General features: G+C 32.5%; 2 protein-coding genes and 1 long non-coding RNA gene across 3 annotated transcripts in view; 1 reads left to right on the forward strand and 2 right to left on the reverse strand.

Annotated features, from left to right (window-relative positions):
- The window catches only part of LOC111054562 (cytosolic carboxypeptidase 1), a 151917-nt gene that overhangs the window by 51079 nt on the left and 76733 nt on the right, over positions 1 to 24105 (forward strand). Inside the window, exons 5-10 of the mRNA XM_039420150.1 lie at positions 4141 to 4210; positions 9190 to 9345; positions 11291 to 11425; positions 17185 to 17370; positions 19918 to 20049; positions 20851 to 20994. Of these exons, the coding sequence (XP_039276084.1) occupies positions 4141 to 4210; positions 9190 to 9345; positions 11291 to 11425; positions 17185 to 17370; positions 19918 to 20049; positions 20851 to 20994 (823 nt within the window). The remainder of the gene's footprint in view (positions 1 to 4140; positions 4211 to 9189; positions 9346 to 11290; positions 11426 to 17184; positions 17371 to 19917; positions 20050 to 20850; positions 20995 to 24105) is intronic.
- LOC120350113 lies at positions 14537 to 15837 on the reverse strand. The gene is made up of 2 exons (XM_039422478.1): positions 15162 to 15837; positions 14537 to 15021 (listed from the first exon to the last, which is right to left on the reverse strand). The coding sequence occupies exons 1-2, from the start codon at positions 15732 to 15734 to the stop codon at positions 15004 to 15006; spliced, it is 591 nt and encodes a 196-aa protein (XP_039278412.1). The 5' UTR covers positions 15735 to 15837; the 3' UTR covers positions 14537 to 15003.
- LOC120350114 lies at positions 21844 to 23178 on the reverse strand. Its single transcript, XR_005570621.1, has 2 exons — positions 23136 to 23178; positions 21844 to 22107 (listed from the first exon to the last, which is right to left on the reverse strand). It is a non-coding gene; the product is annotated as an uncharacterized LOC120350114 (long non-coding RNA).

Below are 24105 nucleotides of genomic sequence, written 5' to 3' on the forward strand. Positions count from 1 at the left end.
TTTAATGGCGATCCGTATGAAACTTTCTAGGGTGTTCTTTTTACGTTTTCACCCAGTATCAAGGTAATTTTCAAACTCCTTGCAGGGAATTTTTCTTCATTCTCTCAGATTTCTTTCAATATAAGACCATCATTACTACAATCGAATTAATAGGGTTTCATTAATTCTATTAGCTTAAAGATGATATTGGAAGTAACAATCCAATATCTAGAGGTTGATTAAACATTCCTAGAAAGTTTCACCGATATGACCGCTGAAATTCGGTAAGAATTATTTTATGTGTATTCTAATGTATACTAGAAAGTCAAGTCTGTAGCTATTTTTCTGCATTCAAATATTTGTATTGAAGAACATGGTTCATGTGAATATTTTCAAATTAAAACCAACCTATAGTAACAGAGTAATAAATAGTGACTGTGTTTTTGGTATTCTCAACTTCTAAATTATATTATTGAATATAATTGTGTTATTGTCTTACTGCATCTATCTTCTTAGATTTTTCCGTAGTTTTTCCTACAGAATTCCTTGATTCAAGGATAAAAGTGTCTGTCTTTCCTCAGTTATTGTAACGAAAACAATGCATTAAATGTGTACTTTAGAGAGTTTTAACCATGCCTGGTTGGGAATTATGACTAGAAATTTATGTTGTGTATAAATGTGTTTTCAAGAAAATATGTACCAATGTTAAGAATACTGTATAATATGTATACGCCATTCTCGCGTAACTGTTATCTATTAGGTATTATTATGAAGTATCATCATTTCAATGAGAATAATTATTGTTGGTTATTTCCTGCTTTTTGATATTTAAATTGGTTTAAAATCCACGTATCAATTAAAAACTATTATCATCAGTTTTATTGTAGTTTCAATCAATTTTTATCCTTCTGATATTATATACAGGGTGTTTCAGAAGTAGTGTCGAGAATTTTAGGGTATTGTACCTGGATGCTAGGAGACTACAAATGTCATATTTGAAGTGTCCAAAACTCAGCGGTTATCCTTATAGCTGCCATTTTGTTTTTTTCACTTAAAAATTTTTATCTCAAGAACGAAATGTTGTATTGATCTGAAATTTGGCATGAATATTTATGCTATAAAGACTCAACTATAAAAAATAAAAAACAATTTTTTCGTTGAAATTTTTCAAAATGGCGGCCCTTTTAAATTTTTGATGGCGAATATCTTGAAAACCGTCCATTTTACAGAAAATTTACAAGAGACAAAAAAGTTAGCAAATCTTTTCACGATTCCAATGATACCTAATTTATTAAGATTGGTCGAAGAATAACAGAGAAATTAATTTTTTTCGTACTGCATGCATGACCACTTTTCACCATTTAAAGATCAATATTATTTTTTTTTATAATTTCATGAAAACCGTTCTTATTACAGAAATATACAAGAATAACTTTCCTCCAAATTTTATTTTACATTGAAAAATATTAATTTCACTCAAATCGGTTCACTGATACTAATGCAGCAATTGCTCAAAATGCCGTCCTTCAACTTGATTAGTTGACGGACAGACTTGACAGTCTGCACCTTTCAATCATGGACCGTCGAACTGCTATAAAAGCATTTTCATCATCTTGAATGGCACCTGCTGCAGCAACCACTCTTGCCACAAGGTCTTCTTCGTTTTCTACTGGCGTGCTGTAAACAAGGTCTTTCATATGGCCCCAGAAAAAAAAATCTAAAGGGTTGAGGTCAGGTGAACGTGCGGGCCACGGTACTGGTCCACCCCGCCCAATCCACCGCTGACGATAGGTCATGTTCAGAAAGTCCGTAACAACATTCCGAAATGAGCAGGGGCACCATCATGTTGAAACCAAATATATATCTGTTTGCAAGAGGCACATCTTCCAAAAGTTCTGGTAGTATGTCTCTTAAAAAAGTAATGTACGTGGGAGAATTCAGACGATTAGGAAGAATGTATGGTCCAATCACGCGATTACCTAAGATACCCACCCAAACATTCAGCGAAAATCTATGCTGATAACCACGCACTTTGACCTCATGAGGATTGTCTAAGGCCCAGACGTGACTGTTGCGAGAGTTGAAGATTCCTTCTCTTGTAAAACTGGACTCATCGGTAAATAACACATTTTCTAGAAAATTTGGTTGGATAATGTCTTGCTGAAGAAACCAACGGGCACAGTTTACTCTTGGCTCATAGTCGCGTTCAACCAATGAGTGAACTTTTTGAAAGCGGAAGGGGTGAAGTCTTTCCTTGTTTAGTACACGCCACACAGAAGAAGCACTTGAATTGATTTGCTTTGCAACTGCTCTCGTACTCGTTCTAGGATTGAAATCGAATTTCTGCAATACTTCCTCTTCAAAAGCAACATTTCGAACTGCTCGAGGCCTACCAGCAATTACCCTGTTCCGTTCAAATGAACCAACTTCTCTCAGCCGATTGTGAGTTCTTGTGAACACCTTGTCGGAAGGGAGACGGCGGTTTGGAAATGCAGCTGCATACATTCTTCTTGCTTCGGTCGCATTGCCAAGAGCTGCTCCATACATGAAGTGAATATCGGCGTACTCCAGCGAACTAAATTCCATTACAATAATTGAATATTTGTGTAGAAGCAACGTAAGAAAATATTGAAACTGGAAATTTAAGATAGAAATAAGACCTAGGAAACGTGAGACTAAGAAATAGAAGCACTACATCTGGTTCTTTACTTTTAATGAAACAACAATACTTTTACAAGACAAACATTATCATCTGAAAACCATTGTAAAATCATCTGTTTGCCCATATGGAGCCATACTGAGTTTCAAAGCTTCATCTTAAATACATCTGGAATTAAAAAATTAATATTGATCTTTAAATGGTGAAAAGTGGTCATGCATGCAGTACGAAAAAAATTAATTTCTCTGTTATTCTTCGACCAATCTTAATAAATAGGTATCATTGGAATTGTGAAAAAATTTGCTAACTTTTTTGTCTCTTGTAAATTTTCTGTAAAATGGACGGTTTTCGAGATATTCGCCATCAAAAATTTAAAATGGCCGCCATTTTGAAAAATTTCAACGAAAAATTTTTTTTTTATTTTTTATAGTTGAGTCTTTATAGCATAAATATTCATGCCAAATTTCAGATCAATACAACATTTCGTTCTTGAGATAAAAATTTTTAAGTGAAAAAAACAAAATGGCAGCTATAAGGATAACCGCTGAGTTTTGGACACTTCAAATATGACATTTGTAGTCTCCTAGCATCCAGGTACAATACCCTAAAATTCTCGACACTACTTCTGAAACACCCTGTATTTCTTTTTCTCTCGATATAACATTCACGGCATCTATAGACATTTATCATTGGTCCATGTTTTCAAATTAATCAATATAATTCGAATAACAGTGATCATCTCGATTGGTAAGATGTAAGTTTATGTCATCATTGCATTTGTTCTACTTTTGTTAATTTAGAAATACTGTATTCAGGGGAATTTTCAAGTTGAATCAGCTCATAAAATGAGTAAGGTAATCAATTATGTTCACATTGGGATATGAACAGTTCACATATAAAGATATTTCAATATATTTTTCTGCATGCCTGAAGAATATTTTCATAATATGAGTTGTTGTGTTTACAGTTCGTGATAATAATATCATCAGTATGAGTTGAAACAATTCTTTCAATATACTGATAATATTCCTGAACTATTTTACTGATATTAAAACATTGTGCTATTGTAAATATCCCAACGTATACCTACATGAACTATATATGGCATATTATATGAGCCATTAAACATAGATGTGCATAAATATTTCTCAGGTGATATAGCTATAAAATGGTTGAATATTAGATTTATGTGTTCTTGTCATGCTATAACTAATGTGCTATGTAAATCAACCTGAAAAGAGGAGAATATATTCGACTAAGATCTGAGCAGACCACATTAATGAACACGTCTTATAATATTTATTTGTAAAATTAGGTAGTGTCTACCATTCGTAGATGAACACATAATTAAACACAAATTTGAACAACCAATACAATGAAGAATCTTGTTTGTTTGATCAATCACTGTTATTCGAATTGTGTGATTGTTGTGCGTTGTGTGTGGTGCTTGTGTGTGTTGAGTGTCATACTAACCTGGATGTGTCCTGCTCTGCTCTCCGTAGAGTGTTCGAGACCATGTAACTGCTGCAAGCGTGGCAGGCACAATCCGCGAATGCATCGCGCACAAAACTGGTGAGTTCCACGTTTTCGTCGCTCTCATCGCAAAAAGTCGATTACATTCGGCCGTTCTGAGCGCTCTCTATTGTCTGTCCGCTTGCGCTTTTATCAAATCTGCTTCAAAATTCAGTTTTAGATAATATTCAAGTTTTATCAAAATTCAAGTTTTCTTGTTTATTTTATCCAGTTTTGTTCTATTGAATCTGCTTTATTATTCCAAAAACTTTCCCTTAAAATAATTTTGATTTTGAGGTGAAATTAAATTCACATCTCTGTTTATAGTGTAAATTTTTATTTCGATTTTTCTGTCCGTTTTTGTTTGTTGACATCGGTTTTATTGTTTAATCATTTATCCATTGATTGTTCATTTTCAATTGTCTATTTTTGTTCCATCAAGTTTGCTCTACTATCCCATAGAATACATTTATCTTTATATTGTATAGGGGAACAGAATTTGGCTAAAGAACTTGCGTCAACTAACGCAATCCCTGGTGGCGGAATTTTCTAGAAGAGATTCATATCTTCTTCATGGAAGCGCTAGCGGTCGTAATAATGTCAAAAAATCAAACAACTTCATTCAAATTGAGATAATTTCAAATTCAAAATTAGGCCCTCAGCCTCTATCGTGTGATCTTCACACAATTATCTTCTCACAAGAGCGCTCGCGTTCGAACTTTGGTCCCCTATACCTGGTTTTGCTTCTATTAAATTTGGTGTAATTTTGAAAAAACTGGTAATCCGGGTGCAAATGTATTTCCTTGGTCATTTTTGGGTAACAGCCGTGGAAGATGTCTCAATTTCTTCCTTAGGACTAGTATAATGAGAAACGCAATGATGATCAGTCGAATTCACATTATAGTGGTCCTAAGGGGTCCTAAGGAAGAAATTGAGACATCTTCCTTGGCTGTTACCCGAAAATGACCACGGAGTGCCTTTTTTAGTACATTTGCGCCCGGACTATAGTTGTTTCCAGGTTACTTTGTATTTGTCTAAGATTTTCCTATTAACTAACTTCTTATGTTTTCATGTATTGTTGTTGTTGTTTTCCATCATGTTGTATTTGAAACATCTAAATTAAAAAGTATAGTTTATAAATGTTTTTGGACTGAAACTTTTGTTAGAGTGAAAACCTAAAAGACATTTCCATATTTCAGACTTTATAATGTTATTACATTTGAGTGAGAAATAGTCCAAGGTATCCTTAGTTTTTCGCCCCCGATCTGTGGTTTATTGTAGAAAATAATTAAAAAATACGTGTTGCAATCAGGCTATTTGCGTAAACGCGGATCAAAGTTCAATTTCCTATCATTTTTTCAATCTTGCAAGTGATCAGAAATAAAGTTTTGATTGACGCCTTTTGAAATCACCTGATAGAGTTTTTTTTACTTTTTCTGTAAGTTCTCATGTTACATTAAAATCATGTTTCTTTCGCTATTTTAACGATTTTACACATCCAGTTCAACACTTATTAGAACATATTCTCGTATTTTCTTGATTCGCTTGTGTTTTTGAATGCTAGGCTAATAAAATTGTTTCAATTAAAGCATGAAACTATATTGAAGATGACATTTGCGCTTTTTTTATCTAGGAAGTAGCCCTCTCGTTTAGTTGTCAATTCTTTTCCGGTTTGCTAATAAATTATGTTGTATTAATATTTGTTTTTGTATTATACTTGTTTCATTATTTTGTTTGTATTTTTGTCCAAAGTGCTTAAACTGCCATACGTTTATGGGAAAGTGCAATAAAACTCAGTTGGAGTCGAAGGATAGGCGATTAGTTTTCAAGTTATTTAAAAATCAGAGACCTAAAAAGCAAATAAATGAACTATCAAGTAAGGTTTGTCGAACAATATTCATTCAATGCATCCTAAGCATGCTTGATTATATTGGGTACCTTGTAGTAGTCAGAAGAATGTTGTACGTAAATAGTAGATCTTGTTCTAGGAAGAGGTGATAATACTCCCCTTTCCAATTCAATTTGTAAATATTATCCTCATGAAACATGCATGTATGACAAATAAGTTTTTCCCAATAGATCATTTAAGGCTGTTAGGTACACTTTTTTCATTATTTAAATTTGATAACCTTTTTCAATACAATTGTTAGTAGTCCAGTCAAGGAAATTTTATAGATGGAAAAGTTGGGAAGACAATTTTTGAACCCGCAGATCTGTTGAGGGTAGTTAGGAGGTAAACAAGTCAAAAGTCCCCACCCCTACCCACTGTGTTAAGGGGGTGGGGGTGGTTTAAAGGTACCATTTTTTGTTTTCTCGGATAAAAATCAAAACCTATGTATCTTAAGTACTTAACTGTCATATAACAAATTTAAAGCTTACATAATTTCCTATAATATTCATCCTATAACTTTTTTCATATCTCCTTGTTTCCGAGATATCCGCTCTTGAAGGTGTGACATTTTTGAAACAAACACATTTGCCAAATTTTTTTCTATTTTTACTCTTATAACTTTTTAAAAATCGATGGGAGAAATCTATGTTGATTATGAGCTCATAGAACATTAAATTCTCTTCAATTCAATGTAAAATTCACACTTTTACGAATTTCCCCACACCTTTAGCAGCAGCATTAGTGATGAGTGTGGAATCTCCATTTTTGCAACAATAGACCAATTGTCAAAGGAATTTGGAGGGAATGTTTTAAACAAAATTTTCGACTTTGCAGCTTTGTTGAGACTAGCTAGGAGGAGAACATATCAAAAGTCCCCATTCCTAACTCATGTGCTAAGGCGATGAGGATGGTTTAAATTTGCATTTTTCAGCGATTTGCTTCCACGCTAATATCTTGAGAACAATGCATCCAATCGACATAAATAGCTATTCAAAAATGAAGCTTGATTAATTCTCTACACCTTTTGTTGAGTGTAATTTTGTGATATTCCCAACAGTTCCCGAGATATTCGCTCTTGAAGGTGTGTAATTGTTTAAGTAACACGTTTTTATCCAATGTTTTGCTCTTTCAGAGCTTATAACTATCCAACAATGCATCATAAAAACTGATACTTATCATAGGTTTGTAGAGCATTGAATTCTCTTCGAAATTATTTATTATTTCACTATTCCAAGTTTTCCTTTCATTGTTATAGCAGCTTCATTATTGGAGGTGAAATTTTCATTGCTGTAACAATTGATCGTTCGACAATGACATTTGAAGGGAGTGTCTCTGACACAATTTTTGACTTTCCAGCTTGATTTGGACTAGTTAGTAGGTGAACATAGCAAAAGTGCGCATCTTTATCCCCTCTGTTGAAGGTGTGGAACCGCTGAGTTGACACTTGTTGCAGCAATGAAAATTCCACCCCCTACTTAGAAGCTGCAATAACAATGAAAGAAAAACTTGGAATAGTGAAATAATACATCATTTCGAAGAGAATTCAATGCTCTACAAACCTATGATAAGTATCAGTTTTTATGATGCATTGTTGGAGAGTTATAAGCCCTGAAAGAGCAAAAAATTGGATAAAAACCTGTTACTTTAACAATTACACACCTTCAAGAGCGGATATCTCGGAAACAAGGAGATATGAAAAAAGTTATAGGATGAATATTATAGGAAATTATGTAAGCTTTAAATTTGTTATATGACAGTTAAGTACTTAAGATACATAGGTTTTGAGTTTTATCCGAGAAACCAAAAAATGGTACCTTTAAACCACCCCCACCTCCTTAGCACAGGGGGTAGGAGTGGGGACTTTTTCTATGTTTACTTCCTTACTACCCTTAACAGATCTGAGGGGTCAAAAATTGTCTTCCAAACATTTCCCTCTATACCCTTTTTTGAGCATTCATTGCCTGGACTATAGGATCATTTTATAAGAGTGAGAAAAAGTGGCAACTGAAATTTTCAAGTGGTGTAATAAGCGAGTTATGGGTTGTTGAAGTGCTAATTTTCCAGATTCCGTTTTCTTTCCAGAACATAAACGGGTTCGACTGTATTAACAGAAATTCTCTTAAAAATTCAAAAAATGTATCTTTCCAAACTAAAACATGTTATTCCCCATATCGTTCATAAATAAAAAAGTAACATTTTTTCTAAATTCGATAACTTGTTTATTTTGTCATAAATTGCAAAAAACGAATATTAGAACAAAGCCATTGATATTCTGAATATATTAAAAAAAAACTCAGATGGAAAATTCGAAACCGTTCATGATCTGAAAATAAAACGGCGTTCAACACTTCAACAACCTTTATTAGACCACTTAAAAATTTCAGTTGCCACTTTTTCTCACTAACAATTGTATTGGAAAAAATTATAAATTCTAAATAATGAAAAAAAGTGTACCGAACAGTCTTAATGAAATTATATGAAGTTGAAATTCCCTTTAAAACAAATAAATTCAATTTTTTAACTATTAGAATGATGGATTAACTTCATACTAGTAATTTAAGCTGAGTTCTGTGTGTTTTTATACTCTATAGATGAATTTGTTTGAATCTAATTAATTATAATATTCTGGAATAGACGTTTCCGTAGAATCTTGCAATTTTTTCTAGCAAATCTTCTAAGATGAAATGCTCGTTCTTCTTCAATTCAATACAATTGTGAAAGTAATATTCTTACAACAAATTATTCTATATGATTCAATAATATAGGTATATAGGTAAATACATTTATATTGTTTTTTTGCATAGTATTGCTTGATAATTTGTTGTAAATCATGACTTAAAGTTGACAATTTCAATAACATTCAAGAGAACAGAAAGAATAATTGATTGTGACTTTAATATCAAAATAAGAAATTATATCAACGATCTGATAATTTTCATTATGTTACTTCATACTGCTTTTAAACCTAGCCAGGGAATGGTTTGTAAAGTTAATTTGCAGGTCAATATGTAGTCTCCACTAGAATTTTGTAAAAACGTTGCATTAATAACAGGCTTTTAAGAATATACTCTATATTTCTATGTGATTGCAGTTTCATTGTACTACCTTAATGTTATATTCTAATTTCGGTTATTATTGATGGTTACAGGAAGTATGCGAGGACCAACAATGCGACGCTTAGTGGACATGAATGCCACTCAAGTATTCGTCAAACTTGTCATATCTCTGAATTCAAGGGAAGTCGGACAGTCCGAGGTGCTAATGCAAGAATTACTCTGGATTCTAGGACAAATCTCACCAAAAGGTCAGAACATTATCTAGGTTTTATATATTTATTACATACTCTATGATCATGGTTCATCGGTATAATTTGATTTTTCCATAATATTGAATATACAGAGTGTTCTGATAAAAGGTGCCCATAAGTCAGGGCATGATTCCTCACATCAAAAGAAGAAAAACGTTCTAATTAACATAGGTCCGAAAATGCTTAGTTACAAGTTATACAGGGTGGAAGATTTCGTCTGAATTTCTGTGCCCCTGCTGAAATGAAGTCCTAAGGGTATTTGTTGGCTGTTAATTGTAAAATTTAGCGTACTTTATGCAAAATGAACTGAAAAATTGAATAGAACCGTTTCCAGACCTGTAGCTACAGTAATTTTCAAGATATGTGACGAAATACGCGAATCTTGGTCCCGAAAAACAAGTTCCTTTATGGTTTGAAACAGATTTACTGTGTTAAATGTACAATAAACACAAAATAATTTTTACAGAACTTGTAGAAAATTTTATTTCGAAGAGAAACATGTAGAATAAGTCTATAATAGTCTTGAAAAAAAAAATCATTAATTACATACAAAACGCATGAAAAATAGACAAGTCTACATCTTTCTCTTCGAAATTAAATTTTCTACAAGTTCTGTAAAAAATTATTTTGTGTTTATTGTATATTTAACATAGTATATCTGTATCAAACCTTAAAGGAACTTGCTCTCGGGACCAAGTTTCGCGTATTTCGTCACCTATCTTGAAAATTACTAAAGCTTCAGGTCTGGAAACGGTTCTATTCAATTTTCAGCTCATTTTACATAAATTATGCTTATTGTACATCTCAATTAACAGCCAAAAAATACCCGTAGGGCTTCGTTTCAGCAGGGGAATAGAAATTCAGACGAAATCTTTCACCCTGTATAACTTGTAACTGAGCATGTTCGGATCTATGTTAATTAGAACTTTTTTCTTCTTTTGATGTGAGGAATCATGCCCTGACTTATGGGCGCTTTTTTTCAGAACACTGTATTATGAGATACGCAATTATTGAATTTTCAAGCCCGGTCCAGACGTGAACTCACAACTTACATCTTATTTCAGCAGTCACAATGATTCAGGTAAGAGGTTGCGTTTGGACCGTGAAACTTTTCACGATTGAAATTCATAAGTTTTTTATACTTCTTACTGATCACACAAGAGATGTAATGTAAAATTATTGTCTGTTTCTTATTTAAACTAAACTTATAAGCTTGTAAAATTAGAATAATTCTTATTACAGTATATTAACTTGATGATTTTTAAATTTGTATAGCCTAATACCAATAACTATTAAAATGTCATCATCATTCTAGAAACGATCAAAGTATTGGATTTATAAAAAATCGATTATCAATAAATAGAAATAAAAATCTCAGTACCTTTTTTTGAATTATTTTATTACAACATGTTTCAACATTCATTATTCATAAAGTAATTCAAAAAAGGGTACTAAGATTTTTATTTCTATTTATATTACAAGTAGCCCTAAACAAAAAAGAGACAATGGATTATCAATATTTCGGTTTTAATACGATAGGTTCCTGATGAAGATACAACTTAATTGAATGAAAAAGACTAAGAAATTGTCAAAAAACCACTGATTTATTGATAATTAGAAAGACCGGTTTCGGTTATTACACCATTGTCAATCTCTGATAAACAATGAATGTTCATCAGTTTATCAGAGATTGACAATGGTGTAATAACCGAAACCGGTCTTTCTAATTATCAATAAATCAGTGGTTTTTTGACAATTTCTTAGTCTTTTTCATTCAATATGAATAATTACCACAATATCAACTTCTCAACTACACAAAAATACAACTTAATCTTAGTAATAATGATTTGTTGTAAATATTTTCATACATTTTGAAAAAATATTGAATAATTATCTGTCGTGTCGTTGGTTTTTCTGAATTATGTTTCAATCCACTTTGCAGACTCGAAATTCTCAATCAAAGCACGGCTGCTGAATGGAGTGAAAGTGTTCCATAATCTGCTGCGTGCTCGTTACTTCAACCACAATCGTATGCTGGTGCCTCTCCTTCTCATCATCAAGTCTCTTGCCAAAAATGGTTTGTCTCAATGTTCTTTTTTGCAGATCAGTTTTTCGTTTAGTGTATCGATATCCAATGTATCGTAGACTATAATTTGTATTTCACAATGTTTTATTGGTTTATTCACTTTCTTGATAAGGACTACTCGTTTTTATTTGAAAATTTAAAATCAAAGTTCCCTGTTCTCAACTTTAATTTATTTCACACAACATGTTTCGATTATTAATGTCAATTACAAGTGAGTGAACCACTTGAAAATGATTTAATAGTTGAAACATAATTATTATAATAAAGTTGAAAACATGGTACTTTGATTTTCTTTTAATGGTATACAACGATTTGTATTTTACTTGGGAAAATTATTAAAATATTTCTCATGATTTTTTTCACGCATTTATCAATTCACGCTCTATCAGGCTTTATCAATAATTTAGGATTTCTATTTTAAAATCCTAGATGGAAAAGCTACCTAGTTGCACAGCCTTCTACATTATAATGGCAGTGTTTGATTGGCAATGGTATTGCTATCCTTGTCTATCATTCAACAAAGCGGATAGCACTATCTCTTTCTCGCTTTGCTCTGTTGCCAGATCGTCTTTCAACAATGTAGAATTAATAATTAATTAACCATATATTTTATCTAATTATGAAAATTAATTATAAAATATAATTTATTGCTTGATAAACTATAATGTATTATTTTAAATGAGAATGAACCGTTAATATTACAATATCGGGGCACCGAGATTCGCTCGTTATTTTTATTTATTGATAAACAGAACACAATTCTCTAAAATATCATGTTATATTTCACAGCTGGCTATATTAGTCCAGTCAAATGGTCGTTTTTCAGGAAACAGCCCCGAAAGAATTTTCTCGACGGTTCTATATGTATTTTGGGGCGCTGAATTCGAATCTGAAATTTTCTGACACGCCAGAGGGCGGCTTCACTCCCAAAACCCTCAAAAAACCCAAACATTTCGGACTTTTTTAGTTTTTCCATTTAATCTCAAAAACTTAGTGTTTTTGGAAAAAATAATTCTCGACAAAATTAAAGATAATAAAATTTCCAATAAAGTGAGTTGTCGCGCAGGATTCTACTATTTTTGGTTCCGGAGCTACGAATTTTCAAAAAACGGGTATTTTTTAAGGGGTTTTCAAAATTATGCAAACCTACCTTTCTACCCTATACAACTTGAATATTTTTCTAGTATAGATAAAAACCACACATCACGTGAAAGAACAATTCATTATGAACAGGATTCCTTAGGAATTTTCGAATTTAGTAGTGTGGGGAAGGGGAATACACCCAAAAATAGAGAATCATGTTCCACAGCCAAAATACAATTTTTTAATTATAATACCTTTTCAAGGCCTTCCTAACAAAAAATACATATTTCGGCTGAAATCATCTCACGAGGGTTATTTTCTATGAGAATCACCCATTAGAAACATTCAATTTCAGTATTTCCTAGTGAGTGGGTACGTCATAAGGATACGGCAAGGATCAAAACTTTGAACACTTATAACTTTTGACAGAATGATCAGATCTCCTCGTTCTACAGCTCATTCTTCTCAGTTCGTCAAGGTGGTTCAAAATCATGCATCGTAACTGAAATTTGTTGAAAAAATAGAAAATTCCTATTTTAGTCTATTTTAGCCCATATTTAAATACACAGAAAAAATGCCGATTTCTATATTCAAAACTGTGTATCTCGGTAACCCGAAATTATAAAAAATGGTACTTGGTCTTTCATGTGAGGTAAATGTATTTTGTAAAAATATAGTCGAGAAGTAAGATACGTTTGATTCAGTAAATTTTCTTTATTTTCCTCATTTTCACCGTCTCGACACTTTTTCTATGAATAAAATTCTTTCGGGACTGTTTCCTGAAAAACTACCATTTGACTGGACTAATAAAATATGTCATCTTATGAATTTCGGGGATGCGATATTTTGATTTTTCACATACTCACTAGCTCACTCACTTTTTTACTATCCACAGCTGTTTCAGCCAAGGATGACTTATCCTTTTAATGTCGTTCAGCGAGTTTTCCCAAGGATGAGACCTACTGAAATCGAATTTTTATATCATAAACCTACTATGTTCCAAATTTTGTGAAAATCTTTAGAGCCTCTTCTTCCTCCTCCTCATTTCCTTTTCTTCTTCTTCTTCTTCTTCTTCTTCTTCTTCTTCTTCTTCTTCTCTTCTTCTTCTTCTTCTTCTCTTCCTTCTTTTACTGTTCTTGACAATCCAATTCAATCTCGTGATCAATAATTCATCAATATTAGGACTATTTTCGCAAGAAAGACCATCACAGTGCTCACACATGGCAGAGCAATCAAGTCCCACTTTCCGACACCCACAATATTTAAGACATGATGTCTTACAGCTACAAGACACAAGGTGCAGAAGGTCATCAGGTGCAAAGGGTTTGGTGCTTTGTACCGGTTTTAAACTTTTCTTGTGATCACCATTTTTCTTCACCATTTCCATCTTCCAGCCCCAATCTGTAGCATCCATTCTATTTCCAAGCCATGTCTGCACTTGCAAATACACTCTAATATATGTTGATGTGCAGCTTCAGACGTTGGAGGAAGCTTAGCAAGATCAAAATTAGATCTGAGTTTTGATTTTCTTGCTAGTTTTGTAAACATGAAGTAACGTGCTTCATTGAGGCTTGTGTGCTTTTTCTGGCCATACAAATTCAGAATAAAATCTTCACCATTTCTTTTCAGTTCTTCTTTAGATGAATTTTCACAAATGAACACTGATGCTTGTCTTTGAGCTTCTTCTGATTTTTGAACAATTTCTAAAGATTTTATTTTTCCAAGGCCGAAAAAGAAGAAGTTGTATCACAGCCTGTTATTGCATAAGCAAACAGTAAAAGCTTCCTTGTATTTTTCACCCTATCTATTATCTTTGAAATGCTGTAGAACACTTTTCCATGCAATCTTCCTGTTATCTGTTTGCAGAAGTAGATTTCTTGATTCTCAGGGGCAAGAGCTATCAACAGTATCAACAAATCAGTGTCTGTACCATACAACATAACAGTTTTTGTCTCTTCAGCTCCTCTATTCCAGTCGTCACAATGGAAATATCAGCATCGTCTTTTGCAACATTGTATTGATATTTGAACTTATAAGCTCTTCAGAAACTGAAAATATAAGCTTCTTCTTGTTTCTTCTGTTGCCTAAAAATTCTTCCTTTGATGTTAAGCATTTTGTGTTCCTATCAAAATCTATGTCATTTGAGGATTTTTTTGCTGCTCTTCTATTCTGCTCTTCTTGTTTAGTTGTACAGTCTTCTGGATAGCCATCAAATACAACCGTTACATTTTCTCCAAAGTTTTCTACAACATATTTTCGATAAATGTGTATGATATTTCCATAAGTGGAGTCTTGTGGCCAGGGAACATAATGAAGGAGAAATCCTCCATCAATAATCACACATAAATTTGTTTGATCAATTTCTTCTTCCTCTATTACAGCATCTTGAAACACTTTCAGGATAGATGATTTAGTTCCTTTTCTTAGTGAAACATTGTCGAAGAGAGATGGTGGATGTGAAGACAGTTCATATTCAAGATACAATTTCAATTTTTGAGAGCTATCACACACACAGAGTATTCTATTGAAGAGCTGTTGAGAGTTGACTGGTATTCTTTGGATCTGACTTTAACTAATTTGTGTGCTAGTTGGGTCTTAACCATGTCCTTTCTTTTTATGTCAGTTTCCCAAATGATTTTCCTACCATTGTCTTCATAGCAGCACAACCTATGTCATAGGCTTGGTCACAGTTGACTGACTCATCACTGATGAAACCAGATGATAATGAAACTAGCTCTCCAGATTCCTTATTTAATGGATTGTGTTGTCTGAACCATGTGGTGAACTTATCAATATCAGCTTGGTCTCTGAGTTTTCTTGACTTTCTCAGCTCAACATGTTGTTCACTGTAGGTAATAGAAATGTCTAAGAACTCCTCTAATGCTTCATTAATCTTTATGAAGTATGGTGTCCCAAGAATCCATTTATTCACAGTACTTTCATTCATTCCCCTTCCATGAGTGAGTCCTCCTACAGATTTCATTGGCCTCATCAGACATTGCTCTATGCACATGTCTGTCCATGTTCCTGACCAGTATCTTGTTGTTCTTTTCACAGTAAAATATCCCTTGTTGATGAAAAGATCTAATTCTTTTTCAGAGAGTTTTTCAGTTATTTTGGTCATTTCTTGGGCATAAATATGTGCAGACTTTGCATAAGGCAAGTGGCCTGATGCATGGAAATATGGAAGCATATCTGTTGTGCATTTTAAATGCATAATCCAATCTCCTGTCCTCTCAGCATACACAAAATTAAGAGCTAAATCTATAGTGTGAAAAAGCTGCAGCCACAACTTAGCTGTCCTGCTTGTCTTTTCAATGGTTTTCATACATTCATCCAATGATTGAGTTTTTCTAATAGCAAGGGGTTCTCTAATGCATGTTTTGTTGACATTTCTCCTGAAATTATTTTGTGTTTATTGTATATTTAACATAGTATATCTGTATCAAACCTTAAAGGAACTTGCTCTCGGGACCAAGTTTCGCGTATTTCGTCACCTATCTTGAAAATTACTAAAGCTTCAGGTCTGGAAACGGTTCTATTCAATTTTCAGCTCATTTTACATAAATTATGCTTATTGTACATCTCAATTAACAGCCAAAAAATACCCGTAGGGCTTCGTTTCAGCAGGGGAATAGAAATTCAGACGAAATCTTTCACCCTGTATAACTTGTAACTGAGCATGTTCGGATCTATGTTAATTAGAACTTTTTTCTTCTTTTGATGTGAGGAATCATGCCCTGACTTATGGGCGCTTTTTTTCAGAACACTGTATTATGAGATACGCAATTATTGAATTTTCAAGCCCGGTCCAGACGTGAACTCACAACTTACATCTTATTTCAGCAGTCACAATGATTCAGGTAAGAGGTTGCGTTTGGACCGTGAAACTTTTCACGATTGAAATTCATAAGTTTTTCATACTTCTTACTGATCACACAAGAGATGTAATGTAAAATTATTGTCTGTTTCTTATTTAAACTAAACTTATAAGCTTGTAAAATTAGAATAATTCTTATTACAGTATATTAACTTGATGATTTTTAAATTTGTATAGCCTAATACCAATAACTATTAAAATGTCATCATCATTCTAGAAACGATCAAAGTATTGGATTTATAAAAAATCGATTATCAATAAATAGAAATAAAAATCTCAGTACCCTTTTTTGAATTATTTTATCACAACATGTTTCAACATTCATTATTCATAAAATAATTCAAAAAAGGGTACTAAGATTTTTATTTCTATTTACAAGTAGCCCTAAACAAAAAAGAGACAATGGATTATCAATATTTCGGTTTTAATACGATAGGTTCCTGATGAAGATACAACTTAATTGAATGAAAAAGACTAAGAAATTGTCAAAAAACCACTGATTTATTGATAATTAGAAAGACCGGTTTCGGTTATTACACCATTGTCAATCTCTGATAAACAATGAATGTTCATCAGTTTATCAGAGATTGACAATGGTGTAATAACCGAAACCGGTCTTTCTAATTATCAATAAATCAGTGGTTTTTGACAATTTCTTAGTCTTTTTCATTCAATATGAATAATTACCACAATATCAACTTCTCAACTACACAAAAATACAACTTAATCTTAGTAATAATGATTTGTTGTAAATATTTTCATACATTTTGAAAAAATATTGAATAATTATCTGTCGTGTCGTTGGTTTTTCTGAATTATGTTTCAATCCACTTTGCAGACTCGAAATTCTCAATCAAAGCACGGCTGCTGAATGGAGTGAAAGTGTTCCATAATCTGCTGCGTGCTCGTTACTTCAACCACAATCGTATGCTGGTGCCTCTCCTTCTCATCATCAAGTCTCTTGCCAAAAATGGTTTGTCTCAATGTTCTTTTTTGCAGATCAGTTTTTCGTTTAGTGTATCGATATCCAATGTATCGTAGACTATAATTTGTATTTCACAATGTTTTATTGGTTTATTCACTTTCTTGATAAGGACTACTCGTTTTTATTTGAAAATTTAAAATCAAAGTTCCCTGTTCTCAACTTTAATTTATTTCACACAACATGTTTCGATTATTAATGTCAATTACAAGTGAGTGAACCACTTGAAAATGATTTAATAGTTGAAACATAATTATTATAATAAAGTTGAAAACATGGTACTTTGATTTTCTTTTAATGGTATACAACGATTTGTATTTTACTTGGGAAAATTATTAAAATATTTCTCATGATTTTTTTCACGCATTTATCAATTCACGCTCTATCAGGCTTTATCAATAATTTAGGATTTCTATTTTAAAATCCTAGATGGAAAAGCTACCTAGTTGCACAGCCTTCTACATTATAATGGCAGTGTTTGATTGGCAATGGTATTGCTATCCTTGTCTATCATTCAACAAAGCGGATAGCACTATCTCTTTCTCGCTTTGCTCTGTTGCCAGATCGTCTTTCAACAATGTAGAATTAATAATTAATTAACCATATATTTTATCTAATTATGAAAATTAATTATAAAATATAATTTATTGCTTAATAAACTATAATGTATTATTTTAAATGAGAATGAACCGTTAATATTACAATATCGGGGCACCGAGATTCGCTCGTTATTTTTATTTATTGATAAACAGAACACAATTCTCTAAAATATCATGTTTATATTTCACAGCTGGCTATATTAGTCCAGTCAAATGGTCGTTTTTCAGGAAACAGCCCCGAAAGAATTTTTCTCGACGGTTCTATATGTATTTTGGGGCGCTGAATTCGAATCTGAAATTTTCTGACACGCCAGAGGGCGTCTTCACCCCCAAAACCCCCAAAAACCCCTAACATTTCGGACTTTTTTTAGTTTTTCCATTTAATCTCAAAAACTTAGTGTTTTTGGAAAAAATAATTCTCGACAAAATTAAAGATAATAAAATTTCCAATAAAGTGAGTTGTCGCGCAGGATTCTACTATTTTTGGTTCCGGAGCTACGAATTTTCAAAAAACGGGTATTTTTTAAGGGGTTTTCAAAATTATGCAAACCTACCTTTTCTACCCTATACAACTTGAATATTTTTCTAGTATAGATAAAAACCACACATCACGTGAAAGAACAATTCATTATGAACAGGATTCCTTAGGAATTTTCGAATTTAGTAGTGTGGGGAAGGGGAATACACCCAAAAATAGAGAATCATGTTCCACAGCCAAAATACAATTTTTTAATTATAATACCTTTTCAAGGCCTTCCTAACAAAAATACATATTTCGGCTGAAATCATCTCACGAGGGTTATTTTCTATGAGAATCACCCATTAGAAACATTCAATTTCACTATTTGCTAGTGAGTGGGTACGTCATAAGGATACGTCAAGGATCAAAACTTTGAACACTTATAACTTTTGACAGAATGATCAGATCTCCTCGTTCTACAGCTCATTCTTCTCAGTTCGTCAAGGTGGTTCAAAATCATGCATCGTAACTGAAATTTGTTGAAAAAATAGAAAATTCCTATTTTAGTCTATTTTAGCCCATATTTAAATACACAGAAAAAATGCCGATTTCTATATTCAAAACTGTGTATCTCGGTAACCCGAAATTATAAAAAATGGTACTTGGTCTTTCATGTGAGGTAAATGTATTTTGTAAAAATATAGTCGAGAAGTAAGATACGTTTGATTCAGTAAATTTTCTTTATTTTCCTCATTTTCACCGTCTCGACACTTTTTCTATGAATAAAATTCTTTCGGGACTGTTTCCTGAAAAACTACCATTTGACTGGACTAATAAAATATGTCATCTTATGAATTTCGGGGATGCGATATTTTGATTTTTCACATACTCACTAGCTCACTCACTTTTTTACTATCCACAGCTGTTTCAGCCAAGGATGACTTATCCTTTTAATGTCGTTCAGCGAGTTTTCCCAAGGATGAGACCTACTGAAATCGAATTTTTATATCATAAACCTACTATGTTCCAAATTTTGTGAAAATCTTTAGAGCCGTTTTCGAGATCCGTTGAATATAAATAACCAGATATAAATATAAACAACCAGATATAAAAATAAATAAATTGCTCGCTTAATATAATAGGATCAATAAACCTGTATCAGCTATTGTAATAGAAGGCATTGACAAGACAGAGGATCTGCAATGTTGATCTCCCATCTTTCTCTACTCCCATTATAACGAGAACCTCGCTATAGCACTAATTGTAGTGTCAATCGAGCTGAATCACAAACGAGTTTGCAAATATATTTTTTTATTCAGTCAATGCGTTTTATAGCACTTTAAGTGAATAAATTAATTCCACTTCAATAAGCGGAAGATTATTATCATTTTACTGTACTATTCACTGTACTATTTAACACTGTAATTTGAACATTTTGATCGAATTTAATTGAATGTCAATACTTTTTCCTTATTGCAGCCACAACTACACACGTTCTTGTAAAAGATGGAATTTGCACCACATTGGATAAAACCATGATTGCTAATGGATATTCACCAAACACAAAGCTCAAACTACTTCTAACAGTCATCTGCTACCTAAGCAGAAGCAGTAAGTATCAAGCATCACTAGAAAATAAATCAATAGATTTGCGTTTTCTAGAATGATTGGTTGAAATAGAGTAGTAAGTATAAGACTAAGTATAATTAATAATTAATAATTATTAATTAATGATTATTAATTAATGATTATTAATTAATTAGGTTTAATTAACCTTCACAACTCAACTCCGATTTATTATCTTTGATTCTCAAATTATAATAAATCCAAGCGTGCAATCACTTTCGGTGTAGAAGTGAAGGCTATGTTGCAAATATCAATATTGTAGTTGGCAATGCCAATTATTTATTCAAATAGCGTGTAATGATTCCGTATCCATTCGAATATAACATAGAACTTGAGTGGTTTTTAAATCAAAGTAAGTGGCCAATCAATAATTTATTTTAAGAATAAAACGTTCCGAAGTACAGTAGAATAAATACTGAATGAATGTTCATAACTAATTGGATTGTCACTTGTCAGATAAATTCAAGTGATATGAAATAATTTTTTTTATTTTTTATGTAAATGTGTATAATTTGATTATGTACTTCATATCCAATAATTTCGTATGTTAGTTTAATAAAGAAGTATCTGTGACGGTAAAATACATTTATAAAAAGAGTCGGAAATTATAAATTTTTGTCAAAAGAAGTGAAAATGATGATATGGATATTTCACCCTTCATCAATCCACAAATTATGAAAAAACTTATACAATGTTTATTATAACGGTAATCTTTTAATATAATGAAAATTATAATTTCATTCTTATTTTTTGAAAAGTTGAATTTACACTGTATTACACTTACAGATAGGTTTTGCGCTAGAATGGTAAAAGTTGGTCTTGGACAGCAAGTGCTGCGAGTTTTCGAGAGATGGGAAAGATTCGACGGAAAAATGAGATACCGCATCTGCTACTACACACTTCAGACACTGCAAAATCTATGTAGCACCAGTGAGTATCCATATTACAATAATCAACATTCAAATTTCAAAATAAAAATAGATCTATTGAATGCTGACTGCGGTGGCGTTGGGGTTGCTTTAAAAGAGAACAACTCAAGACGTCTCACTTTGAATTTGAGATTTTTCCTGTGCTCTATACTTTTTGGGTAGAATATTCATATATTTTTCGCATACTCTGGTTTAGATGTACGAAGGTAACTGATTCCAATCTTGGATTGCTAATATCAACTGTACAGTTTTCTTAAAATACGTTAAATTTGGCTGATACAGATTGAATATATCCAGTTATATGAGCTTGTGTGATAAAAAAGCACTTTGGTCGAATGAACGTTCAAAAGTATGAACTCATTTCATTCAGAATATAACGTTGTTGTTGTCGTTTGGTTGAGAACCATTGATGCAACTTCTGAGCTAGCTGTTATGTATACGTTCATTATTGCTCAAGTGGTGTGGTTCAACATGAATTATCAGTATAATAATAATTATTATTATAACTACAACATTGTTAGGCTGCTCACATACAGAAAAACAACTGGTGATAGCAAGTGATACCAGAAACTGGAGCAGCTTAACGTAGTTTTCTAGTCGCGTTGCTATAACCTTACTATGAACAACAGATTCCACTGATTGCGAGAGAACTGATGAAGTTAGTGTTGTGTTGCCATTATCAGGCTGCTCTCTGTATGTAACCATCCTTACTTGAGCATTCATCACTCACAGATGTGTAATTTCAAGAATTACTCGAAATAAATGAGTTATAACAAGGAACTTCATTATCGAGGTTTGTTATATCGATATTCTACTGTTTATCATTTAATATAGTAATAACAACTATTACTTTGTTTCATTAAATTTTTATTATTCCATTAAACTCTATGATATATGTTTTCCTTATTGATAATTCAATTCATTTGTAATGTGTTCTATGAAGAGTGATATTGTGAATGGTGTATTTCGAATGATAGTGGTGGCAGCGGGTGGAGGTGCGCTACTGGCCGTGGGGAGGGGGGTCCTTAACTGTAGCCCCAGCCTGTGCTTTACACGAGGTACCAACAACCAATGCTGGCAACATTATTGCAGCTAGCAGCAACGCTAGACGAATCTGAAAACAAAAATATTGAACCAGATACTGATACTCATATGTAGGAATCTGCCTCAAATCTCCTGAGACCTGCCCAATTCAATTTCAGTTTGAAAAACTTGATAAATTCTCCATTGCACAAAAAAGCAATTATCCGTCATTTACACCACGGGAACTAGATGCTTTTGGGCTTTATTCTCATATATTAATTTTGCTCACCATAGATGTACAAATGCGATAGAGATACGAATAAATTATATACGATTAATCCTTTCACTTCTAATGCGCGATAAAATTATAAAACCGATACATATATCCAGGCTATTATTTATTTGTATATATAAAGATTCCAGTCTTACTCTTGGCGAACACTAGGCAGTTTAGTGGGTATGCACGGGGACGCACGACAATTCCAAACTCTCAACTCAGGGATTAACTGTCCCCCCACATATGATGGGCTTAGCTTTCTAAGCTCATATATGTGCGTAAATGCATCTTGCTGCCCTTTATAAGAAAGACGTATTTTCTTCAAATTTCTTCAAATTAACTTAACACAACATTGTGGATAAATCTCACATGATTAATTAAATTAATGTTTCTCATAACAATTTATATAGACCGCAGTTGAAAAATTCTAAAAATGCTTCTTGAAAAGCTGTATTGACAGAGTTACGATGTCTGAGAATGATAACTCCCAATAAATGAGAATGATGGTTACATAGGATTATTGGTAAAAAAATTGGTGAGCGTCGTACTTTTGGTGATTTAAAATGTTAAACGTGATTTAAAATTGACGTTTTGATGTCTACCAGCATCATACGTTAAACTAATGAATTTTCAAACAGTTTATATAAAAAGCAGTTTTCCACTGATAATAATAACGTATAATAAATGACAGAATAATAATTCATAATAAATGACAGAATAATGGCTTCCTAGAAGGTTACGTTATAAAAGAGCATCGTGCAACAAAATATTGCAAAATACAAATAGAGCAATTGTGCAAAAGAAGCATAATTATTACACAAAAGACAAAATGTGCTTCATACCAGCAACTTGAACATGGTGGTGAGTATTATAGAACTGTTCTATAAATTGTACGATAATTCTGTAGCATTTATACAGATCATAAAATAAACAATAACAACGTCATAAGCGGAGTGTTTCGCTTTCCATTGTGTGTGCTCTAAGTTCACACTTCATATTCGACAGTTGATCAAATATTCTCAATAAAATTTCTATAGCAACAATACTAACATTTGATTTTACATATCTATCGTTTAATTGTTATCAATATTCGCTCAACAATTTTGGAACATCTATACTGATCTACTGAACAATTATCAACGTCATAAGCGGAGAGTTTCGCTTTTCATTGTAGTAAATTCTCTGAATTCACACCTTTTTTTCGTCAGTTGATCAAATATTCTCTGTAAAATTTCTATAGCAACAATACAAACCTTTTATGCTATTATTTACTTATTTATCAACCTTCACGCTCAAGAATTGGAAAATGAATTCTACGACGTACATAATCGAATGTAAACAATACGTATTTCTATTGAAAAAATGTAAAATTATGTGGAAATAATTATCTTCATTGGTTCTATTTTATATTATAAATTCATATTGAAACTTTCGATGCCATTATTTTTTCTAAAAATATCCACAAAAAGCAAGAATGACTGTGAATACAGCCTTCCCAGTTTCAAGAGGGAGGATGATTCCAGGACATGTACTATGTATACTAACACCCTGCTGAAATTCAGTTTTCCATAGTTTGACTGGGCTATATCAACTATCCATACATTTTGTAATTTATAATTAATAAATATTATTTAAATCACTGGCCTGGCTAGTTAAATCAACCATAATTTCATTTGAATTAACCTGTTAACTACTCTATTCATTGCTTGAAATAGATGATTTGATAAATTCATTTTAACGTTTTGTTATCCACCATGAATTTATGGACAAAATGCGATAGAGATACGAACTAATTAATGAAATATGATTAAT

This window comes from Nilaparvata lugens, chromosome 2, assembly GCF_014356525.2.
Source record: "Nilaparvata lugens isolate BPH chromosome 2, ASM1435652v1, whole genome shotgun sequence".
NCBI lineage: Eukaryota > Metazoa > Arthropoda > Insecta > Hemiptera > Delphacidae > Nilaparvata > Nilaparvata lugens.